The sequence below is a fragment of the Varroa destructor genome, unplaced genomic scaffold (genome assembly GCF_002443255.2).
Source record: "Varroa destructor unplaced genomic scaffold, Vdes_3.0 BEIS01000005.1, whole genome shotgun sequence".
Lineage (NCBI taxonomy): Eukaryota > Metazoa > Arthropoda > Arachnida > Mesostigmata > Varroidae > Varroa > Varroa destructor.
This window is the reverse complement of record NW_019211458.1, coordinates 7,818,634-7,835,121: the sequence shown is the minus strand read 5'-3', so window position 1 is coordinate 7,835,121 and position 16,488 is coordinate 7,818,634. Positions and strand designations below refer to the sequence as shown.

Sequence of the window (16,488 nt, the reverse complement as noted above, 5' to 3'; positions counted from 1 at the left end):
GTTCCATAGAACTAGTCCTAGGACGCACCTTCCTACGGCGCTTCTACTATGATTTCGTACTTAGTGCAATCTTTTGCTCGGATTTTTTGGGTCACTTGGCTAGTCAGAGATAACACGTCGGAGATACAGGGACTGTCCCGTATTTTGCAGCTTGTCCATGATTACTTCTCAGCACATCAAGCTAAATGTATATCTTACTCCCAGAAGAATAGCCGAACACATACCCCTGCACTTCCGCACTTTTTTCTCATTTTCTTCCAGTATACTTTACCTCTATGGCTAAATGTGTCGATCGACTCACTTTGAACCCAATACTTTATTCATTGTACTGGGGTAACAGACTGGCTTCGGTCAAAAGCCTTTGCAAGCTTCGTATTTTTCAGCTTTTTTGAGAAGTGGTCTTTCTTATCTTAGGGGTTTGGTGACCGTTTTTTGAGTGGTCTCTGTGTGGTTGGTTAACAAGTGTTTTACAACCTTCGGTGGTATCCCATCCGACCGTGCTGCTTTTCTTACTTCTATCTTTATACCTACGACCTCATTCTCGGTCAAAAAGGTACTATTATGAGTCGCCATCACACCCCGTTTTCAAATAGAAACGTTTTAAACAGCGTATAAATTAATATTCGTCAAGAACACCTAAATATAGCTACAAGACTGGCGGTGCACGTCGTTATGGACATGACTTGTTTAGATGCTGGGAAACTTTTGAAAACTCATCTGGTCTACTAACCTGAATAAAACTGGAGTAAGAAGGTCAGGTAAATGTGGTTTCAACAAATCGTAGCAGGTTTCTGCAGATGTAAATATCGAATCTTGCGTTAAGCTTTCATATAGTTAAAGTCGCCTCTGTGTGTGAGGCGCCATCTGCCACCAGAGAACAATATCAGGTTAAAAGTTACGAATTTGAGTGAGTCAGAAAGCACTGCTGATTTGCAAAATGCCCTATGAAGTTTTGGGCGAGATGGCAGTTTGCAGATAATGGGGCATTGCAGTTTTTACTTGACTGTTCGTACGGTTATCATTAATATGTCTTACGGTTTAGCAGTCAGTATAGCTTATTTTTAACGACTGATGAATCAGGGTGCGACAGGCAACCGAATCAGCATGTACCGTGCCCAGCATCCGAAGACTTAATACTGATAGAGCGGGTCGCATTGTTGCGTCAATAACGTAACCTAATAAATACTAATGTATATAAAATGTTATAGTAGCATTGTGTGAATGTATTAAAAGAAAAAAAAAAAAACACTCCTCATTTGCCTATTCTATACCTCGCTTCTCAAACCCTGGATGCAATTAATTAATTCATTTAAGTGCAGCGATGACGTTTCCCATCGGTATGTTTAATCAAAGACATGGCAGCAAAAGTTGCCTTATATGTTTATCTTCGGTAATAATCGCCAGCCGCTGACAGGCCGTCTTTTAGTAGGTTAGTCTTGGTGGGGCAAGAGCCACTTAATATCTCGAATGCAAGAGGGCTGAGCAAATGTGCGGTCTGTATAGGTTCGCACTACTTAGGCTTGGCCTAGTTCGCGCTCAGTACAGTACTCTGGGGGCTTAGAGAACAGTGATTAACATGTGGGCATGCGTGCTTAGAGCAACCACTGTCCGGTGTTTCCCTTGGTAGAGTTCTATTAGGATCAGTCCGTCAAAATGCCGAAATCCTCCCGATGCAGGCCCTCCTGTGCAAGGAATACTAATAAACAGCAAAGCTCACGCAAAAACATCATTTTGTTGTATAAAATGGGTCCATATAAATAAGTATTTTATTTATTGTAAATATTTAAGGAACAAAAACATCGCGCCCCAACACTGCTCACCATAGGCTGTTTATATACCCTTGGCAGCGTCTTTAAAAAAAATGGTCCAGTGATATTTTCAACCCAAAATCTGTACCCAACAGTGTAACGTATGGGATGCACTTTCTTTGCGTAGAACACATGTGGTCACTTCGGATTGCGATAACTTCGCATGTTTATGAGCAAAATCGACTTCATAGATAAAAATGATTTTACTAGGAAGCTCACTATCCCTTTACCGCCCTTCAATTATGACCCAATCAACAAATTCTTTTCCATATGGTTCGTAGGCTCGAGTTGTCAAGTCAGGTGGACACTGCAGGCACAAAGGCCCAAGGTGTATGTGAGGATACGACGCCTTGTACTTTTTGAAATGTTACGCCTTCAAGTACGATGCCGAGTGGTTGCGGTCTGGCGAAGGGCCATAACATTTTATGATTTTACAGATTTGGACAGATGGATGCGCGTGGATAGTTTAGCGAATTAATCGATTACTCGAATCACTTGAAATATTTCCCTATTGGGCACAATTTGAAGCGTAATCCTATTGAGAAAATATTACTGCTTGCTCCTTACAGTTTGATACAAACCAAACCAAGTCATCTCGTGATCTCATGTGGACGGTACGATATGTTCCCAATGTGTGATGCAAATTTAATGTAAAATTGTCCGCTATTCGCCAATCTAGCTGCTTGTCTTTCTCATTCAATATTTCTCATAATAGCGTAGCCAATCGTCTCATACCAATATTATCAAGCTACCTTCAGCAAAGCGAATTCATCAAGCTAAATGTGGAAATTTAAAATAAATTCCTTTTTGGCGAACGTACTGTTTGGTGTCCCATCTTCTTCACGAGCTTGAGCAACGACAAAATTTTGAATCGTTTTGTCATATTGTTCAAGTGTTTCTCCTTGTCGGTTGGTAATATTAACGGGAATAGTACTTATTAAAATGTTGTCCTACAAGTACCTAATGATCATGACGCTGTCGTAAGTAAAAGGACCGTGTCACACACCAACTACGTTCCGTAAGTGCAGTCGTCGGACGAAATGTTCATCATTTTCATCACTTTAAAGCGTATGCGATGCACAAAGGTAACAATATCAAGTTGGTATGGGACTGTCAGATTTCGGTTCACGTACCAAGCTGCTGTGTATCTAATAAATACCTTTTTTGTGAATGTGAAGATTTTTTGTGACAAGGCAGAACAGATTGTTTCAGTTGGTCCCCGGGGCAACGCAGCGAAGGCATGGTGATGCTCTTCCTGGTTAAAGGTCTGCGGAGCGTTCTGGTAAACGTGTTGCAAGCCTATTTACGTGTCTTTAACGGTCTACTTTTTGAAGAAACCTGGCTCTTCATAATTTTTACAATCATTTTGACCACAGTAAGAACTTGGCAATGTAACTGCGTCTCTTTTGGCAACTTATATAACTTCAGTATCAGCGATTGAACCACGGTTTAATCAAACAGCCTTCACGAGGTCCGCATTAGAAAACGGTCTACACAGCGTAACACAGCTACTACAACACAGCGTAACCTGCATTCCTAGATTATCTGAAATAAGACGTCTTATTGGATTTCAGGATATGACGTTGCGATACGTTGTCAACAAAGACCTTCACTACTCAAATAGAAGAATCGGTATCTTATGCAATTCAGCCAGAAACATGTTCGGAGTGAGGCACAATGGCGCCTTAAGGTCACACATTACGTGTGTCAGAGCCACGCGTGCCCCCCAGTGGCCTTCAACAATCTCAGTCAACTTCACAGTGATCAATTGCACTCACTGGAGTTGAGCTTTCGTGGCAGACAGTGGAAATAGTGCCAAGAAATTCATGTGCGCAGTAAGTGTTTTCTCGATCTTGATAATCAAGTTCATTGTATGTCGACAGCAACGATTAACAAGGAATATAGTCATAATGTAAGGCCAAACCACGACTCAAAAGCTACTGGCAAATTCTTAGACGTTGAAATATCGCGTTTTTCTAGTTAGTTATCTTAACCATCGCCATCCGATATGTGTATCAAGCCTCGATGTAAACATTTTAAAGAACTGCTCAGTACGCACCATAGAAACAATAGAAACTTTTGGAAAATTCGAATCGTCATCAGAGGATCTAATTCTGAAGCACCGACAACGCTTGCCGGGACAGACCAATATTAAACCAAAATCGTATCTAGAAGCCTTCTCGCAAGGTGTCGCTGATAATAGCTACTAGGGGAAGGGATCTTTCGTGTACCTGGTCTTCCGTTACGATTCTGTTACCTAACGCCAGGTCACGACGTCAAGCGTCTAAGAAGAAGTTGAAGTGTGAAGGATTGACCGTGGACGCCATCCGTGGATGACAATCGATTAGAGACGGTCAGCCCGCTAAACGATCATCCGTCGTTGAAATGCCCAGTAGTGTTAATACGCGGTATACTCTCTCTAGAACGACATCCATCTCGCCCTTCCTGTAAGCGCACGCGGAGCGAAAATGTCAAGATTTGACAACTCTCACTCGTTAGTGATACAAAGCGCCTCTTATTTCAATCCGTCATTCTATTGCCTGAAGTATTTTAGCCCAACATTACGGCTATTATTACACTGGCTTCTGTCTAATACATAAAGTCATTACAAGAGCAAAAAAAACGTATTTATCCATTGAGGTTATCAAAAACATAATTGCAAGCTCTCGTTGGAAAAAATCGTTATCAGAGAGAAGGTGCGTGCCTGTGTCGGCTGCGATATTGGACTACGTGACAGAATTAGAAAGAGAATTGATAAATTCAAGTAATGGAGATATGCTTATCACAGATATTTGCATAAATATGCCTAGAATCAAGATCCAAACTGCCCCTCTTGGCATGTCATTGCACCCGTATATGTAGGATGTGAAGATCATTTGTTACTCATCGTTGTTGGCTAGCAGGCAAGTGCCACTAACGTATTCCGGCTAATTAGCCTTTTTATATGGTAGGCTTCATATTTAAAATGTATAGGATACTCAACAGATTACAGTTTTTAGGACAGGGCATGTTGAATGAGAAAAAGCAAAAGTGCTTCCTCAATAAATGAGTTTCATTAAGCCGTGTCAGCCTAAAAGCCTAGCTATTAAAAACTGTCCTGCATTACATCTAAGTGCTGATCAGAGACCGCTGACATGAAGGTCGCTAGACGCTGGTTATTTGCATCTTATTTAACGTTTCAATGGGAATTTCTTTCAATAGATTTGATGACGTTAGGTAACGTCGGTAATATGTGCACGGTAGTTTTTTTTTTTACTGGCTTATGGCTAAATGTTGCGTCTTATTAGAAAAGTCTTACGTTGTCCTTCAAATTCGGTTTTATTATTCCTTGTACATAGAACTGGGACTTTGAAATAGAGGTAGCTTTTTCAAAATTCGATAATTTGGATATTTCTTTCGGAAAATAAGAGTTGTATCCACAAGAAAAACCGCCATCGTATAAATAATAAATTTAGAAGGCAGATTTCTAAAATCACATTTTATGAATTTTGTCTACCTACATCATTGGGAGAGGTACTTTACATTAGATACAACCCCTATGTTGCACAAGATTGAAACTGGTCTATGTGTAAATAACCTATAGCCATTTCAAATGCTGGATTTCGCGCAGAAAATAAATCATAAAATGACAGACACGTTTTTCTAAGCATCGCAATAATAGCGCTAACTATTGCAATAATAAAACGAATGCTGAAAACAAGAACGTTAAAAAAATAGCGAAATAAATGAGTGGGAAAGTACCAGGACTAAATAAAGGCATATTTATGTATGCTACCTCGGTTAGGTCTAGGCCACTCTATCAAGCTCACAAAGTTCAATAACGAAGCTTGAAATTTATCGAATTCATGAAAAGCATGGGAAAAAAATTCATTTTTTTTAAGCACGAAACCAATATTTCCTCGTCTGTATGCGATGAATTAACGCGAACAATTTTGTTAAAATCGCTTTCGAGCTGGTCCAAATGTATTGATTGAAATGAACTAATAAATAGTCTTGTATTTAGGCGGTAACGTAAAGCTTTATAGAGTTAATGTTGGCTGACAAAGACGAAGCTACAATTGATGCGTTACAATTTAACAGCCGCGTTATGGGATGCACGAAATTGTACACGGCTTGATGAAAGTCGTCCAACGCACAGACGAGGAGAGCCTCGAAGTTGGCAGTAACAACCCAGAAGAACGGACTGAATAGATAAAGGATAAGCGAAAAACAATGCTCTGAGAACGCGGCAGCACGGAGAGTTAGCAGGTCCCCCAAAATAAGCCTTTTCGGCATAGTATAACCGCGAAAAAATAAAGACCAAGGATTCAGGACTGAGGGTCCCTTTGCGGAAAAAAAGTTCAGGTTCTCGAAGAGTTTTTGAATTTCGTGTAGACCCGCTAAGGAATGTTCGTGAATTTTGTGCAGGCTAATCGAGCACTGCTTGATGGAGCGGGGCTAAAACTCGATTGGCACTCTAACTGAGTCGGTGTCTTTTTTTTTTACTTTTTTTTTTTTTATTACAGCAGTGAGAATGAATTCGTACACAGACTTTTCCGAGCTGACCGCGAAGTAGAAATATCTGTATCATTCGCAAACCGTGGACCTTTGTTTAAACACTCCTCGGTAGCCGTTGGCGATAAAAGTACTCGAAAAACGTTGGCCGGTTTACATACTGTCGCTTTGGAGTCTCGTCAGGTCCTGCAGCGGAAAGCTGAACCGTTGTCATTCTGTAGCTTTAGCAAAGCCTTCCAAGCTATACGCAGATTGAAGGCGCGATGTTATACAGGGAGACGTCACTGGCCCTAAGCTGCTGCTACTACAGGGCAACGAGAAAATGCCGATGAAACAAGGTATTAGTTACAGTGATTAAATGAGCGTAGATTCTGTAAGGCGCAAGTTCCCTGAATTACGATATGCGGAGGCGCCTAGCTGGGCTTTTTTTGGGGAGATTTTCTTCAAAAATCACAACGTCCACAACTTAGAACGGCAGCTGCTCTGGGCTATTCAGTTAAATAGTATTGCCTAAAATAAGAACTTCACCTAACTCATGTAAATGTCTCAGTCAACAAAGGTAATCAAACAAATTGCTCCTGGGCTGAGGCAATACTGCAGTGTGGGAAAACATGGGACGTGAAAGGACGATGACTGCGGAATGAGGGCACTTAGCCCGATAGCGTTGCCTAAGTGTAGCGGATTGATATATGTACTAGGATATACTATTAATGGTCTGTATGCTTTTAGGGTGTACCATAGAATTCGATATAGTCAGTCTTACTCAACTACGGATCTCATCTGGAACCGATTGTTGGATACAATGATAAAAAGAGTTTACTAGGTAACATGTTTTCATTTTGCTCGTTTCTCTATGCAGCGGTTCTAACTAGCTATTGTTATGGCAATGTAGCACATTATTGCAAGGATGTTTATGTTTATCTGAATAAGGCCACCATGTCAGGGTATCTTTCAAAAGATTTGATCCGTGTCGAATCCTGAGTTCGCTTGATAATGACACAGTATGTTTTCTTCCATTTTTTAGGCGAAAAAATGACGCGAAGAACAAGCACAGAAAACATCCTTAGCTTAGTCGTAATACAAAGGATGCGCCAATCAATTGCAGAAATCCAGAAGGTGTGCCGATCAATCACGGAAATGAGCGTTGGCTTGCTCACAATTCAGAGGATGTTCTTATCATAGATAAAATCAGATTTTCGGCCAGTGGTGCATGCTGTGTTTACGTTTTGAATGCGATGTTTAGTGAAGGTCACCATACTTTTCAAGGTTAGCGTATTAATATAGAAATTCATCTAATGATAAACTGTTGCGCTATGGCTGAAATACCTCTCGGCAAAATCACGTATCAGCCTATGCCAACGAGCTGATACTAGTTGGCTACTTGAAAATAAAAGTATACTTAAAAAAAGGCCCATGCAATCGCTGAACAGCCCAGATTTACATGCGACGGGTTACAATATATATAGAGCATGAAAATGTCACTCGGCCACCTAGTTATAAAGGCATTCGCACATCTGCAAAGGGAACATTTAAAATTATTTCGAAGCTTTACGTGTTGCTGATATGAGATAAGCTTGGCCGTCAAAAATTATGCAAACGATCTCGTGAAAATTAATTTTCTGCTCAGATACAATCGATAAGAAAAGGCCCAGATGGAACTATTGTCATTAAAAGCTGTCCTTTACTCGAAACATCAACAAGTTTTAACAATGCACGTTCTTTAATAATAATAAAGGACAGTTTGCAGAATTAGGCGACTTTCCTTTGAGTAAACACACGTTTTCTTCGGATTCACTCGTGCCTAATTTGCAGCGTGTTCGTATCATTTAAACATTGTAATGAGATAGATCCTCAAAGGTCGTCGTTTTAGGCATCAGATTTAAGCGCATTAACGGTACAGCGTCCGAGTTTCAATCATTGAAAACTCTAGGTTTATATTTCAAACAATCACAGAGGAAAAAAAACTTTACCCAAATAAGGAAAAAATGTTCTGTATAAAAATCAAACGAATTAGTTTCTCTGCAAATCTTTCTCATGGTGTGCACGATCAGTCTGCGTTGTACTTTCTGCATTAACGGAATTGCTCTGTCTTGACATTTAAGTTTTTTAATGCTCTCTCGATAGTATCCAGAGTGTCCCCAGCCATAAGGTGCGTAAAACTTTCTGCTAAATACCAATCGATTAACATCCTACATTCTTTACCTTTAGATTAATTCTTCATTCTTCCCCTTCGTCCGTCAGCATCCCTGCCAAGAAGAACATTATCTCTGTGAACTCTTCTGAAGCCTGAAGAACCTGTTTCATATGATCTGTAGTGTTCCTTTCCTAGCGAAAGAGCGCTCGCTCAGTTTGCTGAAACCTACAGAATCAACGATTAGCTTCTGAGAAACGAATACGTTATTGTGAAACGTATCCATCCTACTATGTAATGTTGGTAATGATTATATAGAATATCAATCAATCTGGTCGCCGAAAAAAGATTTATACAGATAGTTGCGAAGCGCTTGGCTGTACGTATTTTTAAATTGCGCCGATGAAACTCTTAAGCCATGCTTGCAATACTGCGAAAACTATAATGCAAGCACTGGCTTTTCCTTCTGAATGAGCGACACTATCTATAGTCATGGATCGATATGTTCCGAATCCCCGAGCCTTATCTCGATACGGCATTGCCACTAATTGGTATTTGCAGATGACTAAAAGACAAATCAGCAGAATAGGACATTGCGGCGTTCGCGGAATATTTGTATTTTCTAAACACCGAACCTTCAAATTCAAAAGGATACTAAAGTGCATCGATACTCAACTTGAATGCAAATGTGCAACCGTTTATGGGCATCCAATAATTTTTAGTTTATTGGCTAAAAAGGCATTACCAGATCTTCATTTAATATTTGTTAAGTTGTTGCCCAACAACGGCCGGTTCACCAGTCGTTTGTGACTAGCGTACCTCAGCAGCACCTCAAAGAAGTGAGCTCCATCTCAAACTTGGACTGTCGTCAACAACCGTGTACATGCTTCAGCGGGGCGGGCGGGGGGGGGGACAACGACTTCGAAACATGGCGACTAACATTCATCGACGTTTTCCGACAGGGATTTGATTAAGGTGTAATGCAAAATAAATCTATCGAAAATTCAATTTTTTCACTTACGATGTACATACAAATAATGCAGTGACTGAAAAAGGAGGCCAAAGACTGCTCGGAACGTCACTGAGTAAAGTAGGAACCATTTGAGGTAGATGCGCCAAGACTTCTGAGCATTTTAATGTATCAGTCAATTTAGTTACATATACCTATGAACCTATGCGAAAATTAGGGTGGCTAGCCTCAAATTAGTTCATCATGCAAATACGCTCTGATTCCAGAAATACCATACCGTCTGATCACGCAGAAATGGGATAAAATCAGTAGTTTTTCTAAAAAAAAAAAACTATACGGCTGAATTACACAATAGCTGGCTTATTGTACAATCTCTGGCACTACCGTTAAATGTTCTACTTCTGCTAGTCATATTGGTAGCCGAAAAGTTTCAAGAACTTGCTTTGTTGTATTTACTTGCTTTACCATAGCAGCAATTATGAGACGATTTAGTGGTAATTATGTCAGCGCCCACTCTTTCTAACTAAAAGCATTCCCCAGAACGAATTATTGGATTTAATAATGTGACAACGGGCTAGCTTTAATGAAGTGTTCTATTTTTCAAAAATGTTCATTTTCGCACGTTTCGTTATCATTTTGCCTGGCACCTTCTACCGTTCACTGCATCATCGAGTTCACACATGGTACACGAGGCGTTTGCAGAGAAATGAGATAGCGCCTGAGCACGAACGTTTGTTGTTTCGTACGGTGGTATCCATAGGCAAGTCTGAAATGACGTCGCGCTCCCCAACAGGGTTGAGAAGATGTGTGCGTGTGCCCCCATATCTAAGTGTGCGTCTAGCGGTGTTTGCTTGCAAGAAACGGGTAAAGGTTGGCCGGATTTCGTGGGAGGATTTCAGGCTAAATGACTGATGTCCCTGGAGAGTTTGGCTGGCTTTTTTCAAGCCTGGGTCCAGCGACGCTGCAGTCGCTCGTTTCTTTCTCGCCTCGATAGAGTAACGCAAAAGTCCTCGTCTCTAGCAAGACGTCGTTTTTCTTGACCTTATTTTCTTTAACTTTTATATCAGCTTGAGTATCAAAGTCGAAGGCACTTCATATTCTAGCCAAAGGGGCAAATGTTCACCCCTTGGAAGCTTTGCAGGCCATTCGACCAGCATCCAATGGAGCATGATCTTGTAAAAAAAATCCGTGACTTCATAATTAAGCTGCCCATACGCACTGCGGTAAATGACTTCGAACCTGTTTAAATTCTTCAATCCTTCACAACGTTATTATTAGAACCTTAGTTTTATACTTTAGGGCTGTTGTCTGTAACGAGCGTAAACTATTAGCGAGTACCAGGTTCACAAGCACGGTAAAAGGCTTTGTCCAACAAAACCTATGTGAAGAAGATTGCTCGAGCATTGAACAGTTCCAGTATAGTAGGGCATCACTTGTCTGCTTAGGAGAAACTCAGAATATAGAAGTATAGTAACAGAAATACAATTCTAATTAAGCTAGACTAATCCAATTTTCTTGTCGTTTTGTTATATTGCAGCGTTCTGCTTTTCGATACGATGCTAAAAGAGAAGAATCGACGTAGTGTTAATACGCCTAATTGACACTGACGAAAGCAGAAAAATGAGTTCCGACGACGTATCGGATTGGCCGCAATCATCGCCGGCTACAAAAACCAGACCTACCGCAGCGTGGCAAGTACCACGTTTAGAGCTGAGATTAAAAGCTGGCTCTGCTAAAACCCAGGCCGTCATGAACAACCAGTGGAATCAGCGTGTTAATGACACCAATCGTTATAGTTATTATAAGTATGGCATTAAAAAGAATAAAACAAATTATCAAGATTTGCTAAACAGTCAAGACTTCGACAAGGTCACAGCCGGTCAAAGGGTCATACCGGGGGATCGTGTATCAAACCTAAGGAATCTGCATCGTTTTCAATGTCGTTGCTTAGATACGAGAACCCCTTTTATCGATTACCAATTGGAACCTAGATCGCGAGATCACGTCTTATCGTCGATGGTAGTCAATAGTATACAAACTTCTGCTTCGTCTTTTTTATGCCCAACGAGAAGCTCACTGGAAAAACAAATCGACGTGAATGTCTTCCTTTTAGAGATTTACAATACGGAGATAACGACAAACAATCATAACGATTTAACGCTCAAAAGCAAAGCAGTAACGACAACGTCCACAGTACTGAACGCGTGCAAAAATCACGGAGGGATGATCTCTAACATTTGTAGAAATGACTCTAATGAAGTTTATGCCGATGATAAAGACGGCGACGAGCAAAAGGGGGGCGACGATGATAATTACAGTTCGACGACGTCTACTTTGGATCACAACAGCCAGCAGCTTGCTATCGGCAAACCAGAACTCTTAAGCCTATGGAGATCTCCTGTTTGGCCCGCACATATGCCCAGCAAAGCTGAAAGCAAATACCTGCGTGATCCGGAAGCAAAGCCAAGAAAAAGATACAGACTAAATCGACAGAGATCGCTAGATGTCACTGCTAGAAATGACGAGCCTTTAGTTTGTATTCGTCAGCTAATACATCGTTTAGCCAGTCGATACGTGGCTACGTCACTGTATACTGTTTCCGGAACAGGGATGGGCAACGCTCTTTTGCCCCTAATGGTTGTCTTGGCAGCCGCCGCATGTCTTCCGAGTGCTGTCGACGGCGCGAAGTCGTCAACGGACGCATTTGCTATTGGTAGGTCTATTACATATCTTGGTTACAGATAATATTAACTGACGTAAGACCCTCGATATACAGAGGATGCGTAACGCATTAATGTTAGCCAAACGCTAACGACCCATTCAATCGATAGCAATTAGGCTAGTAGCAATCAGAGGTAAAATCGCTGCCTTTTTGTATGGTTTCAGTTTTTGCAGAAAGGTCCTCCCTTGTCCATTTTCGCTACGTGAACACTTTATTGCAAAAGCATTTCACGCGCATAGACACTAACTATGATAGTAATTTGTTTCGAAGTTTAACTTCGGATAATCAGCCGTCGAAAAAGCTTTACGATATTTAAGCTACTAAATATATTTTAGTTGCAAGCTTGAACTTTGAGCACAACTCAACGCCGGAACCTAAATGGAGTGAAGAAAAGCTAGTTAATTTTTTAGGAAATTAGTTATCATGCGTCGCGCAGTAGAGGCCAGATACCTAATAAGAATGATTTCGAAAAGCTAGATAACGAGTGCTAGTTCCATACCGAGTGCAGCCCAAAGGTTGATAATGCTTAGTTGTTGATATTTGAATCTCTCTTAAAACAGAACTTTAGGTAGACCTGAACAGGATCATTTGCGCCGTTTTGTTGTTGGGCTGTGATTGGATGCCGATAATGTTATAGAATATTGAGAAGCGCGTTCATCACACGCGAGAAACCTTCAGTACTTCAGTGACTTTCGTCGAACACTTACTTGTGCGAACACACGAGGCTGGCGAATGCTCGTGGTTCTCGCGACAAGCCGTTAACTTGGAGAAAAGTGCTGGGACGAAAAGCGTTCGTTCTCAGATGGTCGGGCTCCCTTAGTGAAGACGCCTACCACGAAACGGTGAATTCAAGAAAGCGTAGGTAAAAACTTGTACGGATACAAACTCAGGTGATACATGAGTAGACCCCTGTGAGCATAAACACGACATCTGTGGAGCAGTAACATAGCCAGAATTTCCAATAGTAACATTTCTGCTGTATGTAGAAGTGGACTATTTAAAAAGTCACGGTGTTCTTGGTTTTGCTAATCTAATTTTTAGAGCTGTCTAGATAGAGTATCTTAGTTCCTTCTAGTACACATAATAAATGGTGCCTTGAAAGAAGGCTATCATGGAAACTATTCGTGTTGTACAGAAGTAACTAAAGCCCTGTGTGAAACTCATAATAGTAGGCACCGTTTAAGGACATGAACTCCTTAACGAGGACCTTTGTTCATCGTGCCACTAGCTAAAGAACCTTTCTTGAAAAATTGACTCCGTTTCATTAGCCGTCTGTCGCCAAGCGGGATATGTAACATAATTTCTATAAATACAACTGTCAAAATATATACAAAGCCCAGAGAACCTGTTGTTTATCGTTAAATGGCTTTAATATCGTTTATTGCATTATCTCTATAGATAAACACTAATCCAGTCTCAGCACGTGGTTGAAAACTGACCAAAAGATTCCCATACGCCCTTCGTATGCCTCGGGACTGTCAATTCATTGTACAGTCTTTCGCTTGACTGGCTGACGATTCCTAGTGATTCTTCTAACTGCGTCTGTCATCATCATCGGCACATAAAAATCGCTAATGTTTTGGTTATGTTCGCATAAAAACTTCCCGCATACCCCGCGGGGATGCTATCACTATGGGCAGACTAAGGTTTGGGACATCTGTGTCCGGCTAACTGTTTGATCCCAATGGCATTGGTGCGCCTGACGCAATAAGATAAGTACATGTCCAGCAAGATGTAAATAAATTTCACATCAGATCGACACACAAACACATTGTGCTTATACATTATTATATTGCAGATTATTGAGTTACATAATTTAATGAAAAGAGATAGCACCAAGATCTCCATACTAGTCTTTGTCATGCCAAATATATTGTTGACTAGAGACTCATACTCGCGTATTGATGTAGAGTGATTCTAGGCAATTTATTTTAACAAACATTATTTGCTCTAGATTGAAAAGGACTACATAAAAAAGATCAAATGAATGAGGTCAAATGGCCTGCTAAAGCCAAATAAGGCTGACACCGTGGTTAACTTACGCACACAGAACGAGTTATGGGTTAGTTGCATGAACAATTCGAGTCTAGCGCCAAGTTAAAATCCTTTATATGAGAATTTTATGATGAGCCGGGCTTTCATGAAAAAAAACTTCAAGAAATAGCACTATGGTCGAGGATAGCTACACGTATCAGTAATTAACATGTATAAGTGGTTCGTGTCAGCATCGAAGCTGTACGCAAACTTGCAGCCATGGCAGAAAAGAACGCGTTCCGATCGAAACTCAACTGAAGGTCAACTATTATTATCCGACCCCCTAGAGCTAGAGCTAGATCAACCATCAACGTAAAGCTTCCTTCATTTTTCGGTGCTATTTTCGTCAGTTTCCATACAGTTTCCTAGAAAAGATCTCTGTAAGACAAACCGATAAATCTTCTATATGTGCTAAAGACTACTTTTCGCAAGCGAAATATCCACAAAAAGCGCTTAGAGAGCCATTTTTAATAATATTAATATTTTGGTACATGTATTAACGGTAGTTTCTGACGGAAGTGTTTGATCTATCATCTCCTTTGAGTGTTGCGATGAGCTCCAACGGTGAATATTTTCGAAAATTCTTGCGCCTCTTTACGGACAGTTTGACATGTGCGAACTGCCCTGCAAAAAGGGGCAAAGGATCTTCAACGCATTTTTCTAGCTGCCCTCACTCAGCCATTCTTGCTGCTTTCTTATGGTTACTGTTGAAATGTAACTACTAGTCAGTCCTAATTAACGAGCACTTCGCTTTACGTACACATCTTTTTTGTAATATGTGAAAATCAACCTCATCTGTAACGTAAAGCAGCTTTACGAAGACTATGGCAACTTAGTTAGGACATTAGAATAGCTGCCTAGCACTTATTTGTCCAGGCTACGACCCGAACACGGGCGTCTGCATAACGGGCTCCGAAAAAGTACAATACAATACAGCAAACAAAAAAAAATTGAAAAAAATACGATGCTCCGTAGAAGTGCAATAATTTTGCTCGAGCCTCTGGGCCTTGAGCCTAGCTGGTCTAACTGAAAATGAGGATTGATAGGTACGGCGTTGCGTCAATTACCTTAAGCTAGGCGCGGTAACCAGGCGAGATATGTTCTCGTTACTGTAAACCCACGAGCCTCGAAAGAATCGACAAGATGGTGCGTAAACTTCTCCACGGTCCACTTTTCGACAGAGTGGATATTATCCCTGGGCATTTTGTACCTTGGATAGTACGAATCGATTCAAGTAAATACAGTATGCAAACACTCCTGCCACATTTCAAAGGCGTGTTGGGTACCAGATAGCGTTTACATGGCAATGCGACATTCTGCATTCGCCGAAAAATTCAGGCAATACCTAGCTTGTCGTCGATAGCTATTCTTCGCTAAGCACAGCTTGAAGCACTGGAGTGTACGTACGCAATTCGGAATTTTATCGAAACAGGATACAGAGTCTTCGCACAAGTGCTTTCAAGAACTAAAAAAGCGCACAAACGACGGGGACCATAAGGGGGGGCCACGATAATTCAATGGCTCTGAAACTTTTTGGGGTTGGCGTTCTATTATCACCATTTTACCGAAGTTGCAGTCCTTTATACAAGCTCTTAAAAGCGGAATATTCTTTCCACTACATAAGAGCGGCCCTTTCAGAAAGTGGATTTGATGACATTTTTGGGGGGATCTTCAACCAATTCTGGGCAACGAAGGTCGGACAATTGCCCAATGTCCCAGCTGGCGCCTTTCGACCCAGTTAGTCAAATGGCATTCATTCCTTCCATGTCTTGCTTTTTCGAGTGATCAGGAAATCTCACTGTAGCCGTCGATTGGAACGACGTGACCGAGGCTTGTCGTTTTCAAACTAGACCCGACAAGTAACTTATTAGTTTTCCATATTTATGCTCTTCTTTTGTAATATATCTACAAATACCGATAATTGCGATTCTGTCCTTGGCACTGTTCGTTTCATCCTGGGGCCAGACATATCCGGCAATGTTTAGTGAAAGTATTACCGGCACAACAATTATATAATACAAATAGAATGAACCCTGCGATTTAACATAACTCAAAATACTTTTCAGACAATTTATAGTAACTTAGCATAAAAAGTTACAATTCAAAAAATAAACGACGTTTTTCCTATTTAAAAAAAATACTGTAATAAGGGAACATACTTTATCAGGCTCGACGTATTGGCATCAAAAAAAATAAATAGCCATTGCTTTCTGTGTAGGATCAAGCGTAATGGGTGTTTCAAGTTTTACATTCAAGTCTGTGTTAGGATGTCATTAAGAGAGCGTCGACCGTAACAATAAGTTTATTTCGAAACTTTCTCCTACAAAAG

The 16,488-nt window shown here is 40.8% G+C and overlaps 1 protein-coding gene across 2 annotated transcripts in view; it reads left to right on the top strand.

The window, feature by feature from the left end:
- LOC111250771 (glutamate receptor ionotropic, kainate 2-like) overlaps positions 1-16,488 on the top strand; it is a 112,674-nt gene that overhangs the window by 44,513 nt on the left and 51,673 nt on the right. For both annotated transcript variants that reach the window (XM_086991621.1, XM_086991622.1), the window contains exon 2: positions 10,941-12,116. In XM_086991621.1, coding sequence (XP_086847747.1) covers positions 11,024-12,116 — 1,093 coding nt within the window. In that variant the 5' untranslated portion in view covers positions 10,941-11,023. The remainder of the gene's footprint in view (positions 1-10,940; positions 12,117-16,488) is intronic.